This window comes from Panthera onca, chromosome B3 (genome assembly GCF_046562875.1).
Source record: "Panthera onca isolate mPanOnc1 chromosome B3, mPanOnc1 haplotype 2, whole genome shotgun sequence".
In the NCBI taxonomy this organism is placed as follows: Eukaryota; Metazoa; Chordata; class Mammalia; order Carnivora; family Felidae; genus Panthera; species Panthera onca.
In genome coordinates, this window is record NC_138344.1 from 117496843 (window position 1) to 117512048 (window position 15206).

The 15206-nt window shown below is 44.0% G+C and overlaps 1 protein-coding gene across 5 annotated transcripts in view; it reads right to left on the reverse strand.

Moving 5' to 3' along the window:
- Nucleotides 1–15206, reverse strand: part of ZFYVE1 (zinc finger FYVE-type containing 1) — a 53134-nt gene that overhangs the window by 11600 nt on the left and 26328 nt on the right. The window contains exons 1-2 of one of the 5 annotated variants that reach the window (XM_060617326.3): nt 3848–3980; nt 715–826 (exon numbers count right to left, since the gene is read on the reverse strand). Coding sequence is in view for 1 of the 5 variants with exons in the window: in XM_078448049.2 (XP_078304175.1) it covers nt 13358–13572 (215 nt within the window). In the remaining 4 variants the exon portion in view is untranslated. Of the gene's footprint in view, nt 1–714; nt 827–3389; nt 3515–3847; nt 3981–13357; nt 13573–15206 lie in introns of those variants that run through there. The other 4 variants (XM_078448049.2, XM_060617324.3, XM_060617328.2 and 1 more) reach the window with 4 other exon arrangements.

Sequence of the window (15206 nt, forward strand, 5' to 3'; positions counted from 1 at the left end):
AATTAAATAGAAATGGGATTTTCTATTTTTATTTCAATGGGATTTATTTATTTTTGAGAGAGACAGAGCACAAGCGGGGAGGGGCAGAGAGAGAGAGGGAGACACAGAATCCGAAGCAGGCTCCCAACTCCGAGCTGTCAGCACAGAGCCCAACACAGGGCTCGAACCCAAGAACCGTGAGATCATGACCTGAGCCAAAGTCGGACCCTTAACTGACTAAGCCACCCAGGCGCCCAAACTTTAAAAATCATTGTATGCATGCAGTTCCGGGCTTCTAAGTTTCAATCTCCCGTGCTGAGGCAGCCATGCACTATTCCAGGGGAAGAGAAGGAAAAGTGGCTAAAACAGAAAGACGTTATTTCCCTTAGTAAAAAGGCAAAAGAAAATTTAAGATGCGATTTGGGAAAAGAGCAGATTGATTTTAAACTAAGGCTCTCGTGAGCCGCCCGAGTGGCTCAGTCAGTTGAGCATCCAACTTTGGCTCAGGTCACAATCTCACAGTTCGTGAGTTCGAGCCCCACATTGGGTTCTGTGCTGACAGTTCGGAGCCGGGAACCTGCTTCGGATTCTGTGTCTTCCTCCCTTTCTCTCTCTCTCTCTCTCTGCCCCTCCCTCGTTTGTGTTCTGTCTCTGTCTCTCAAAAATAAATCAATGTAAAAAAAAATTTAAACTAAGGCTCTCGAGCTCTGAAGGGAATTTCACTTAAATGAGAACTTGTTCAAATTCCTTTTCCTTTTCTCAGTGAGGTCTTAGTATCCTGAATTCCAAAATCAAGTGTTTACAGAGGCACATGACATCAGTGTTGAGCCAGGCCAGGTGTGGGACACTAATGGCAAGGAACGTGTCAAAGTGAGGGTGCACGGCTCACCTGAGGGCATTCATATTTGGCCTCTGCGAGGCTAAGGCACAGGGCCCTGAAGACACCATCTGACAGCAATGGCCCAGCAAGTGGCAATCCTTCACTTAGACCAACAGAAAAGGCCTGACAAATAATACATGTAAGTCCTGTCCTCTTGGGGGTATTTTGTGAGGAGTAGCTTAGGGAAAACACTAAGCTTTCCAGAGAGAGAATATAAATAACTACACATAGGAATATTAAAGAGAATAAACAAGAATCAAAAGTAGAATCACTCACCAGTCTACATGGCCTACTCTGTCCCAATTCGAAATGACCCATCCTTCCAGGGGTTTTTGGTCTCGCCTCTTCCCCCAAAGCCTTCCCAACGCCTCAAGACATACCACACTCCAAACAGCCTTCTCCAAACAGCTGTCGTATTCGATACCTGACAGAGGCACTGAGTAACTAGGCAATGAGGCACAGTTATGGCCCAGCTGTACGGATCTGACCTCGCAGGCGAGAAGATACGCGCCGTGAAAGCGATTTCCTACCTTTGTATCCTCCGCTGACTCCCAGCGAAGGTCGTGACAGGTGCTCAACTAGGACCTCTGAAACGAAGCGGTCCAACCCCCGTGCATACGCCAACCTCCTCCCTGCCCTCCGCGCCAGGCTTCATCTCATGCCCACAGACCCTCTCAAATTTAACGCCAGCTGCTCCCTGATTTGCCAAATTACTGACAACTCTTAAAGCCGTATTTCTCCAACAGGTATATGCATAGCTGTCTGGGGCTGGCTGTGGGAAAATACAGCATTATGTTCCTAATGCATCAGTTTATTGAAAGATTTGGAGAGGAAGTTTGATAGATAAGGACTGCGCAAACCCGGGCACAGTATGACACCGAACAATTTGGGTAAATAAAACATGAGACAACCCCCCTTCCCCGCAAAGGCATATCAGCTTGTAGTTTCCAGGTCTGCACCCTTTGTGCCTCTACTTATCTGTAAGATGGGGATGCTGGTAGTACCTTCCTCAATAGGAGTCTTCACAATTAGACTATAGAGATCAGATGAACTTAAACATGAGGAGCACCTGGCATAAATTAAGAGCATAGAAAACACTCCCTGCCATTATTAACGTCCTTTGTGTTGTTTCCTATGCTGATAATTTTCTTATTTTTTTCCTTGGATACCCTCCTACCTAATCCAGGTAACACACAGGGGATACAAGAACCTCCCTCCTTTCCAAGACAGCTCACTGGTCTTCACAGTTGCTTGCATTTGTTGGCGAATTTTATTAGCGAGCTCTATGCCCAAAGTGGGGATTGAACTCACAGCCCTGAGATCAAGAGTCACATGCTCCACCGACTGAGCCAGAGAGGGGCTCCTTCCTTCCTCCCTCCCTCCCTCCCTTCCTTCCTTCCTTCCTTCCTTCCTCTCTCTCTCTCTCTTTCTTTATATTTATATTTAGTTTATTTAGTTTTGAAAGAGAGAACAAGCTGGGGAGGGGCAGAGAGAGAGGGAGACCGAGCATCCGAAACAGGCTCTGCACTGACAGCAGAGAGCCCAACACAGGGCCCGAACCCATGAACTGCGAGATCATGACCTGGGCCTAAGTCAGACATTCGACTGACTGAGCCACCCAGGTATCCCTATTTTTTAATTTTTTTTTTTTTTTCAGTTTATTTTGAGAGAGACAGAGAGAGAATGAACACACGTGTGGGAAGAGTAAGAGGGAGAATCCCAAGGAGGCTCCACTGTCAGCGCCGAGCCGGACGAGGGGCTCGATCTCACAAACTGTGAGATCATGACCTGAGCCAAAATCAAGAGTTGAACACTTAACCAACTATGCGACCCAGGTACCCCTATTTTTTTTTTCTTTAGTAGGCCCTATGGCCAATGTGGGGCTTGAACTCAGTGGGTGAACATTTAGTTGCAAAAAGACGTGTGTGTATCTGATGGGGTAACATAGGAAGGAAAAAAGAAAAAGAAAAAAAAACTAAGGAACATAGAAGCTACTAAAGAGGTATAGGGAAAACCAAAAAAGAATATCTTAAGTCAGGCAGAGAAAGACAGGTACCATATGTTTTCACTCATATGTGGACCTTGGGAAATTTAACAGAAGACCATGAGGGAGGGGAAAGGGGCAAAAAAAGTTACAGAGAGGGAGGGAGGCAAACAATAAGTGACTCTTAAGTACTGAAAACAAACTGAGGGTTGATGGGGGGTGGGAGAGAGGGGAAAGTGGGTGATGGGCATTGAGGAGGGTGCTTGTTGGGATGAGCACTGGGTGTTGTATGGAAACCAATTTGCCAATAAATTATGTTAAAAAAAAAAAAAGTATCTTTACCCCAGAGTTTTTTCTTTTAAACAAGTAACTGAAAGGATAACCTAAGTACTAGTTTCCCTCAGGAAAAATATCAAATGTAGCCCGAGTTCACCAGCTGGGCCGAATTCAGGGGGGATGCCACTCCCCCGAAAATATAAAATTGCAGCCCAGGAACAGTGGCAGCACAAGGTTCTTTCTGTTCCAAACCCAAGTGGCCTGGCTCACTTCTCTGAAAGTTCTTCAGAAAAATGGCAGCAAGCATCTCAAGGCGTGAAACAGTCTGCAGCCTGATTCCGTGGTACGCATGCCCAGAGAACCTCCACCGCCGCCCGCCCTAGACCAAGTCACTGCTGGCTTATGCTGGCCAGGGCAGCCATAACCTCTTGTGACATCAGAAAGAGAAGAACTCCTAGGTTAACCAGCCTCATCACTTCAGACGCTCATCACCCCCTCACTTCCCTCAAGTCGCTGAAGAGCTGGTAGCTAGTAATGAATCGGAGCTTAACAAACTTCAGGAGGACTGACATCCACCAACAGTATGGGAATACAACAGCAGAGCTGTTCAAAACAAATCCAATGTTAGTGTGTTTTAGATACAAGGGTAAAGAGAAACGATCCTCCTTTCTTTCCAGTGTGGACCCTGCCACCTAATTCATATGCTTCGTCTTTCAAAAATTCCAAACCTCACATCATTCCAGTTTTTCTTGGGCTCTCCTCCTCCTGAGGTCCCCAAGCTGTTAGAGAAAGGCAGGGAAGGACCTCTCCTGAGAAAGCTAGGGGGAGCATTTGAGACAACTCTAGAAAAGGTTGCCTGGAGACCAGATGATCTTGAACTTTAGTTGCCTTGGCAACAGTATGACCCTTTCTACTGAACCTGTAAGGTTAGTCCCAGTCATCAAGGGCTAGCGGTGAATTTTCTGATTCAAAATGGAGACTCTTACGTAAATCACTGATGCCACCCAACTCCCAAATGTAATAACTTTATAAATAGATACCTCCTGATGTGATAGAATTGGAAAGTCAGAGTTTCTACAATTAAAGATCAGAGGCTAAAGAAGGTTTAAGATGGTTCTCTCACATATTCAGAACTGTAAATACAGGTAAGTTAATTCAGTATTTCACTCCCTTATTCAACAGAAACCTGAACAGCTCTTTAAACAGATTTACCTGCTCAGTGAGGGCACGCTCTGCTGGTAGGAGTGTGAGTTGTTACTACCATGGAACCTGGTCAAGAAGGGGGAAATAACCCTGCTAGAAAAGAGGGACTGGAGCCTGGACCACACAGTGGCCGACTGGCAGGAAGAATGATCAGGTCAGCATGATGAATCAAGAAACAGCGGGCGGGCCACGAGAGCAGAGGACCACTGTAGACCTCTTTCTCACACAAATTCTGCAAACTCTTCTGTCCTTCTCATTCAGCACATTTCCTGTTCCATAATGAACATGGAAAGGGGCACTTAGGCTCCCTGGGAATCCAACAGCGCTACATCAACCAGGTGGAAGCTCATAAGTAAGATACAGCTAGTAACTTTTTTAAAGTATACTAATTGCATTAAGAAAGAGGTATGTTTCAGGCGTGCCTCGGTGGCCGACTCTTGATTGATTTCAGCTCAGGTCGTGATCTCGCGGTCATGGGATCCAGCCCCTTGTCGAGCTCCAAGCTGAGCGCCGAGCCTGCTTAGGATTCCTTCTCCCTCTCTCTGCCCCTCCCCCACTCATGCTCACTCTGTCTCTTGGAAATAAACAAACATTAAAAAAACAACCTCTTAAAAACTGAGAACAAACTGAGGGTTGATGGGCGGTGGGAGGGAGGGGAGGGTGGGTGATGGGTATTGAGGAGGGCACCTTTTGGGATGAGCACTGGGTGTTGTATGGAAACCAATGTGACAATAAATTTCATATTTTAAAAAAATTTTTAAAAAATTAAAAAGTACACGCAGAATGTTCAGTATAAAAAAAAAAGAACGAGGTATGTTTTATGTACTATTTTAGAAAGATAATTCAAGATTCCGTGAAAAAACGCAAGCTGGAGGATAACAGGAATCATACGATCCCTTTAAGGGAGAAAAATAAATACATGATATACTTGTGTAGCACTGAAAATCTCTAGAAGCATATACAAGTATTAGTAATGGTTATGACGGGGGTGGAGAGGGACCTTAACTCGTAACCTTACACATTTCTGTACTATTTGAATTGTATATCATGAACACACACTGCTTTTTTAATTAATAAATGACTTTTTGAACATGAAAATACAATTTATGGGACTATCCTTTCTAAAGGCAACTGGCACGTGCATCAGGAACCTTTCAAGATGACTACACTCTCTGACCTTCTTAGGAGTGGAGTAACTACTGAGAAGGACCAGATTCCACTGGGTTAAAGGCTCCGACTTGGTAGCCAGACTAGCTGGTTCAGATTCTCCAGCACTGACTGAGTCATCTCAAGCAAATTAATTAGCTTTATGCCTCCAGGTCTCTACCTCATACAGCAGGTATGAGGATTAAGTGAATCTATTACACGCAGTGCAGAGCATACACTACGTGGCCCACAGTGAACAACCGGTGACATCGGTCAGTAATAGCAGAGGGGTTGTCATTTACCCTAAGGAAACAGGCACAATGTAAACAATTCCTTTAAATATACAGAAAATAGAAGAAGAAGGAAAGACGAAAACCACTACTAAAATAAGAGCAAAATTAACTAAATGTAAAAAATGATCCGTCCTCCGTATAAACGAAAAGCAGACAGCTTTTTTTTTCAAGACGTGTTTTCATAAAACATTTAATGGCATGGGGGAAAACACTAGGCTTCAATGTTCCGTGAACAAAGCAAAGTATGTAACTGCACATACATACACTCTGACCCCAATTCTCTGTTTAAATAAGTAGCGGGCACCTGGGTGGCTCAGTCATTAAGCAGCTGACTCCAGCTCGGGTCATGATCTCACAGTTCCTGAGTTCGAGCTCCACTCCAGGTAAAACACAGAGCCCTGCTTCAAGTGAGGCATGCTTCTCTCTCTCTTTCTCTCTGCCCCTGTGGGACTACCCCTCATGGGATTCTCTCTCTCACTCTCTGCCCCTCGTTCACTTACGCTCTCTTTCATTCATACATACATACATACATACATAGCAAAGACGAGCACCTGGGTGGCTCAGTTGACTGAGTGTCCGACTCTTATTTCAGCTCAGATCATGATCCCAGGGTCATGGGATGGAGCCCACGTCAGGCTCTGCACTGACAGCATGGAGCCTGCTTGGGTTTCTCTCTCTCTCCCTCTCTCTCTGCCTGTCCCCCTCCCCCACGACTGCAAGCTCTCTCTCTCTCAAAATAAACTTTTAAAATAAACAAATAAATAAATAGCAAAGAGGGGCACCAGGGTGGCTCAGTCACTTGAGTGTCCAACTCTTGATATTGACTCAGGTCATAATTCCAGGGTCATGGGATCGAACCCCAAGCACACTGAGCATGCAGCCTGCTTGAGATTCTGTTTCCCTCTCTCTCTAAAATTAAAACAAACAAATAAGTAGCAAAGACTCACATACCACCATTTATCTACTTTTTCATACTTAGCTTATATTATTTTGCCATTACAAAAGAATGCGCTATTCACATCCCCTCTAAAGGTCTCCTATGTTCCTGGGGAAGAGTTTAAGATAAATTCCTAGAGATGATTCACCTAGAATATGTATTACTCATATCTTCACCTACACTAGATATTTCTAAATTGCATTTCAAAACAGTTGTACTAATTTTGTTTATTTTTAATTAATTTTTTTTTAGTAACCTCTATGCTCAATGGGGCTCAAACTCATGACCCCAAGATCAAGAGTCGCACATTCTACCAACTGAGCCAGTCAGAAGCCATGGTTGTACTAATTTTAACTTCAACTGGCAGGTTTTGTTTTTGTTTGTTTTGTTTGTTTGTTTAGAGAGAGTGTGTGTGGGAGAGGGGCAGACAAAGAGAGAGGGAATCTTAAACAGGCTCCCCGCTCAGCACAAAGCCCAACACAAAGCTGGATCCCACGACCCTGGGATCATGACCTGAGGGGAAATCAAGAGTCCCAATGCTCAACAGACTGAGCCACCCAGGTGTCCAGGTGCCCCCCGCCCCCGCCACCACCACGGGAAGTCAGTAAGAGTCTGCACCGCTTCACATCCTTTTGGACATTTTCTTGCCAGACTTTTCAGTGTTTGCCCTCATACCACTGGAGTTTTCATTTGAGTTTCTTTGATCCCTAGAGAGCTGAGATTTCTTTATTTGTGCATCCCAGTTTTGATTCCCTCATTTGTGATTTGTGTCTGCATGCTCTTAAAAGTTTATACACTTTCTCCTGACAATATTCCTGTACATCTTATCTAAAATAAAGAGAAATTGGGGCGCCGGGGTCAGTCAGTTAAGCGTCTGACTTCGGCTCAGGTCACGATCTCACGGTTCGTGAGTTCGAGCCCCATGTCAGGCTCTGTGCTGACAGCTCAGAGCCTGGAGCCTGCTTCAAATTTTGTGTCTCCCTCTCTCTCTGCCCCTCCCCAGCTTGCACTCTCTTTCTCTCAAAAATAAGCATTAAAAAAAATTTTTTAAATAAAGAGAAATTTACATAGGAAAAAAAATTACATTTGTCATATTAGAACATACCACTTCGTGAAGTGTTTCTACTGAGTTAGCGAGGAATAGGACAAGGCTAAGAATACCAGAGAGAGAAAGAAAAAACTGGGAGAAGCAGGAAGCCAAACAAATTATTTTGGCATTGATAATTTATCTGTTTAAGCCCATCCCCACTCATCTGTTCCAAAAAGAATTCAAGGCTCCTTGTAAAAATGAATACAACAAAATAAAGCCAAATAAAAAATAAATGGAGAGGTGCCTGGGTGGCTCAGTGGGTTAGGCATCAAACTCTTGGTTTCAGCTCAGGTTATGATCTCGTGGTTCATGAGTTCGGGCCCCACATTGGGACTCTCTCACTCTCCCTCTCTCTCTTCCCCTCCCCCCCTCAAAATAAACAAATAAACTTAAAAAACTAAAAAATAAATGGAGAAGGACAGCCATTCTATTATATACTGCTATGAACTATGAAGATTTCAGTTAGTGTATTTCAACAGCAATAAAACTCTACTGGGTCAATTTGCCTAATGCAAACCTCACCAGTAGCTTTCCATCAGAATGATAATCAGAGAAGTAACAACTTCTGACCTAAAGAAGAAATTTAAAAAGCAACAACCAAAAAAGACAAAAACAAATTTTTCCAGGATTTCAGCAAGCTGCAAGAACCCCACAATTCCCTGGGGAGAGTCAAAGACGCATGCTTCAATAGATAACTTCTGCCCGTGGAGAGAAGCCGCATGTCCTGAGTCTCCACTCCAGAGACTAAAGAATACAGGGTCCAAGTGAAACTCCACAGATCCTGGTTACCAAGAATCATCGCAACTCCGGCTGACCAGGCTCAGTGTATTTACAGAAAACTTCATGAACCATACCAACTCCTACGCATAGAGTGTAACTATTTTCTTCAAAATTGCCTAACAAACTGGCCTGGAGGAGGACATCCAAATCTCCTGAGGGTAAAAAATCCCTGAGCGCTAATTACTGCTTACAGCACTCAGTGTGCTTGACAGTCTAATTTAGACATTAAGCTGGGTTAGCTTAGAGAAAACCTAAGGAATTCTAGAACCCAGCCACTGGCCTTGTCATTAAAATGTACACTAATCAGGGAGCCTGGGTGGCTCAGTCAGTTAAGCATCTGACTTCGGCTCAGGTCATGATCTCATGGTTCATGAGTTCGAGCCCCATGTCAGGCTCTGTGCAGACAGCTTGGAGCCTGGAGCCTGCTTTGGGTTCTGTGTCTCCCTCTCTCACTGCCCTCCCCTGCTTGCTCTCTCTCTCTCAAAAATAAACATTAAAAATTTAAAAAAAATTTTTTATGTATACTGATCAGATTTACAGTTCTTTGTATAACAGGGTATGGATTCTGCCTCTTTTGACGGTGGAATCTTCCACTGTGACTACCTTTGAGCCACTTCAAGGACATAAGCCAGTACATTTAAGTACCTCAACCCTAACTAGAAGTATGTACTTCATGAATGATTCAAATACAATCATTTTTCATAGTTTTTTCCTTTGAATCATCCACACCACTGAACACTTACTGAACGTTTACTATATACCAAGTGCTTTGTTTCTTCAAGACTGTTGCTCTCATTCAATCCGCAGCTCAACTTCAGCGGGAACATTCTTTTTTTTTTTTTTTAAAGTTTAATTTATTTATTTTGAGAGAGAAAGAGCAGGGGAGAGGCAGAGAGAGAGAGAGAGAGAGAGAGGGAGAGAGAGAGAATCCCAAGCAGGCTCCATACTGTCAACACAGAGCCTGACATGGGGCTCAAACCCACGAACCGTGAGATCACGACCTGAGCCAAAATCAAGAATTGGACACTTAACTGACTGAGCCACTCAGGCAACCCCGCCCTTTCTCTTAAGTTTTAATTTTATTTGAGAGAAAGTATGTGAGCATGAGTGGGGTAGGGGCAGAGGGAGAGAAAGAGAGAAGCCCAAGCAGGGCTCCATCCCATGAACCATGAGATCATGACCTGTGCCAAAATCAAGAGTCAGACGTTCAACCGACTGAGCCACCCAGGCACCTGGGAACATTCTTTTGTTATCCCTATTTTAAAGATGAGGAGAAAGGTTCGAAGAAGTCCTCTAAGGACAAAGATTATTGTCTATCTTGTTCTCCACCGTATTTCCAGCACCTCAAACTTTACCTGGCACATAGATGCACTCTTTTATTTTTTGAATGAATGAATGAACCAACGAACAAATAAACTAAAGTTCCCAAGACCAAGTAAATGGATGGTAAGTGGCAGAACTGGAATATTCCTACAAGTCTGTCTGACTCCAGAACCCAAAATACCACAGACCGGATAGCTTCTAAACAATGGAAATGTATTTCTCACAGATCTGGAGGCTGGAAGCTCAAGATAGAATACCAGCAAGGTCAGGTTCTGGTGAGGACCTGCTTCGTGGTTTACAGATGGTGCCTTTGTACCGCGTCCTCGCTTGGTGGAAGGGGCGAGGGAGCTCTTTGGGGCTTCATTCTAAGAAATTAATCTTACTCATGAGAGCTCGATCTTCAAGACCCAATCACCTCCCAAAGGCCCTCCAATACCATCACATCAGGCATTAGGGTTTCAACACGTGAATTCTGGGAGGATACAAACATCCAGCCTAAAGCAACCATGATGCAAAAACCACAAAGCTTGTTTAAAGGGTAACTTTTCAAAAAAATTTTTTAAAGTTTTTTGTTGTTGTTGTTGTTGTTTTGTTTGTTTTGAGAGAGAGAGAGACATAGCACGAGCTGGGAAGGGTCAGAGAGAGAGGGAGACCCAGAATCCGAATCAGGCTCCAAGCTCCAAGCTTATCAGCACAGAGCCCGACATGGGCTCGAACTCACAGACTGCGAGATCATGACCTGAGCCGAAGTCAGACACCCAACCAACTGAGCCACCCAGGCGCCCCTAAAGGATAACTCTTCATTTTGATACAATTTCAAACTTGTAGAAAAGTTTAAAGAATAGTACAAGAAACGCTCATATACAATTTACCCATATTCACTAACTGTCTATATTGTACCCCAATACGAACCTTTTAAAAACTCAGTGGAGGGGGCTCTTGGGTGGCTCAGTCGGTTAAGCGTCAGACTTCAGCTCAGGTCACGATCTCACGGTTTGTGGGTTCAAGCCCCACATCGACTCTGCGCTGACAGTGCAGAGCCCGCTTGGGATTCTCTGCCTCCCTCTCTCTCTGCCCCTCCCCACTTGCACTCTATCTCAAAATAAATAAATAAACTTAAACAAAAACAAAATTAAAAGCCTCAATGGGTTGGGCAAATCCGCATATGTCTGATGTTTGTTCCAGTGTGCACAGAGCCTACCTCATCTTATGCCAAACCCCTTTCTCCTATCCCTTCCTTCCTATCCCTCCCGGCCCCAGTCTCTATCCCCTAGTCCTCGGGGTGTCCTCACGACCCTAGCTCCAATCTTGTCAACAATCCCCAGCCTCTCTCCAGATCCCACACCCGCAGCACTGCCCCAAACGCCCTGCTCCCTTCCTGCTCCTCTGTCCTAAGCCTGCAGGCCTGGTAACACAGCGGTTAGCACAGAGCAAAGAGCACACTGCAAAAAGGAAGCAGCATTCACAGGGATCCACTTGATGAATTATCAAGAATGGTAAAATAAATAAGAGGTTGTGTTGAAACAAAATCCCTGCAATACTAAAAACAGAAAAACAGAAAAAAAGACACCAAATAAGTAAAAATACTTAAATAGGATTCCATGTCCAACTATGCGAAACAGCACAAATGCGATGATAGATGCATAGATATATACATACACACACGCTTTTGATGCAATCTACTTCAAGAGAATATAACGTAGAATAATTCCAAATATAGAAAGAGCTTTTATGATATACAGTTGTGGTATTTTTTATAATAGAGAAATTTTGGGGTGCCTGGGTGGCTCAGTTGGTTAAGTGTCCAACTCTTGATTTCAGCACAGGTCAGGATCTCACAGTTCACTAGATCAAGACCCACATTGGGATTCTCCCTCTCTCCCCCTCCTCTCTCTGCCCCTCCCCCTGCTTGTGCGCTCACTCTCTCTCTCTCTCTCTCTCTCTCTCTCTATATATATATATATATAAGTAAAATGAATAAACTTTAAAAACATAAATAAATAAACTCATTTTCAAAATTTCAAAATTCTGTTAAAGAGAAAGTCTCACTTAGGTAACAACATTATCTTTATCATCTCTTGAACCTAATGCCCCTTTTAATACCCCTTTTAAATAAAGAAAAAACAAGTCCCAGTCTCCTTCCATGAACAACAGTCTCTAGAGAGGAAATAATATGTTGTTATATTTGTTGAGAAGCAGGAGAATCTTACTGGTTATATGGGGTTCTGGAGTAAACCAGCCAGGGTGTATACCTGCTGCTACTTACTAACTGTGTAACCGATTACTTCACCTCTGTGCCTCAGTTTCCTCATCTGTAAAATGAGGATGGTAACTGTACTTCATACAGGGTGGTGATGTAAGGATTTTTTCTTTTTTTTTTTTAATTTTTTTATGTTTATTTTTGAGAGAGAGAGAGAGAGACAGAGAGACAGAGCAAGAGCGGGGGAGGGGCAGAGGGAGAGGGAGACACAGAATCTGAAGCAGGCTGCAGGCTCTGAGCTGTCAGGACAGAGCCTGACACAGGGCTTGAACCCACGAACAGTGAGACCATGACCTGAGCCAGAGTCGGACGTTTAACCGACTGAGCCACCCAGGCCGCTCAGGATTTTTTCTTTATAAAGATTTTTTTTTTTAACTTTTCATTTAAGAAAGACAGAAACAGCATGAGTGGAGGAGGGGCAGAGAGAGAAGGAGAGAGATAATCCTAAGCAAGTTCCAAGCTGCCAACACAGAGCCCCATGCGAGGCTCAAACCCCCAAAACTGTGAGATCCTGACCTTAGCCTAAACCAAGAATCACTCAACCAAATGAGCCACCCAGGTGCTCCAAGATTTTATTTCTAAGTAATCTCTACACCCAACATGGGGCTCAAACCCACAACCCCAAGATCAAGTGTCACACACTCTACCAACTGAGCCAGCCAGGCGCCCTTGGCGTAAGGATTAAATGAACTAATTTATACACATTCCTCTGAATGCTAATATACAATAAACAGCAATTACTGTTATAGTGTGTCTGTGTTCATTTTTTATCTTGGGAAACTTCTACCTGTGACAGTGGTTTTCCATTTATGGTGATAACAAAAGTTGCCTTCTTAAATAAATACAGGCTTAAAAAAAAAAAAAAAAAGGTGAATCCTGTTCAGATAACTGAGCCTCAGTACAAGGTCAACTCACCAGGGCGGGCCACACCACGCAGAAATGAACGCTTTTTCTATCCTCTGAATACCGGGTGTTTCTGACATGGGGACCCATCACTTTTTAATTATCACCCAAGATTCCTCTGTACTCATGCTCCCGGCAAGATGAGCTCACTCAACACTTGTGAACTCCACTCATGCACTTCCTTTCCTTACAACCTGTCCTTCCAGCCCCAGTTTCCAATCCCCAGCAACAACATGGGAGCAGAGTGTTCTCGCCACCCACTGGTACCCCAGTGAGAGGCACTTGGGGCAGGAGCCAACTGACCTTCAGGGCTTTGAAGATGACCCCCGGGTGCCGGGGAGAACGGGTAGTGTTGTTCTCTAGCTGCTGCTCCAGAGCACGCCGGAGCCCAGAGAAGTCCGTGGGAGGGTTGTAAGTCCTCGTTCCCTTGTAGTGAATGGAACTGAAGGCTTCAGGGAAGCGGCCCAGCTTCCGGAACCGGTCCTGGATGAGCTTTTCTGGCACCTCGGAGGGGTGATCTGGACAAGGAAACAGGTACATAAACAATGACCCTTCTTTTAAAAAGAAAATCTGTCTTTCACTATAAAAGTAGTATATAGTCTGACTCTATATAACGTACACCTACAGGCAGAACTCATTTACGCTGTTAGACTTCAGGTTAGCCTTGCCTAGAAGGGAGCATGAGCAGGGCTTCCCCATGAAGTGGGTGCTGGCATGTCATGGTCTGGTACTGATTTCACAGGTACATCCAGACTGTGAAACTCATCGTGTTATACACTTTTGACATGATGTGCACTTTTCTGTATGTACATTATACTTCAAAGGAAAGTCTTTTTTTTCTTTTTAATCTGCTCACTGTAAAAAAATCCAAACATGTCAAAGCATGGAGGAAAGAAATAGATTTCCTCCGCTCTCTCCTACTTTCCAGAGGTGGTTATAGTTCAGTGTTTACCCTTTCAGGCCTTTTTTTTTTCCTACACACTTACCAACACATATATGCAACTTGCTTGTTATCACTTAATAACATACTGTAAGTATCTGTCCTTTTCATGACATACTCTGAGAAGTTCTTTATTCTTTTTAATAGCTACATTCCATTCTATAGGCATATTTAACCAGTTATCTACCAATGAACATTTAAGATAAATAGCTAGGGGCACTTGGGTGGCTCAGGCAGTTGAGCATCCAACTCTTGATTTTAGCTCAGGTCAGGATCCCAGGGTCATGGGATTGAGCCCTGCATCGACCTCCATGGTGACAGCACGAAGCCTGCTTGGGATATTCTCTCTCTCTCTCTCTCTCTCTCTCTCTCTCTGCCCTTGCCCTGCACTTGTTCTTACTCTCTCTCTCAAATAAATAAAATTTAAGAAAATAAAAGTAAAAAAAATAAAACCACCTAGCAGTAGATGGTACAAAGAAACAAGATTTTTTTTATCCATGAAGGGCTCATTATTTCAAAATCCTGAGCTAAAAATTAAACCTTCCCCTTACCAAATTTGTAAAAATCCAAAGTGGCATAAAAATGCAAATCACAGGAGGCATCTGAAAGTCAGCATTTCCAGTCTTCTTACCTCAGAGTCACTTGCTAAGAAGCCTCTGCTGGAACATTTAGATTTCTCATCTTCCTGCTAGACCCACATCCTTCATTCGGCCCCAGTCTCTCCACTTCCCTCTTATGCATGCCACTGCCCTGGCTCGGCCCCCATCACTTCTCATCCAGTACCGTGGTAACGTCCTGGCTGGTCTCCCTGCCTCCAGGCATGCCTCTCTAGTTCATCCTGCAACGGGCAGCCGTGGGATCTTTTGAAAATATAGATCTGATCATGTAACTCCCTGCTTAAAATCCTTCAGGGGCTCCTGTCATACTTGAGAACTGAGTCAAGGCATCTGTGATCCGGCCCCCGAGCAGCTCCACCATTTCCTCCTGTACAATCTGTGCTTCAGATACAACGAGCCACTTCATTTACTTATCCAACAAACATCTAATGAGAGGCAACCATGTGTCAAGCACTCATCCAGGCTCTTTAGATAGAGATTACAAGACAGGCAAGGTTCCTGACTTCATAGAGTTTCCACTCTAATGGGAAAGAAACAAAAACAAGCAAGGAAGCACACAGGATGATTTCAGATAGTGATAGGTGCCCCGATGCAA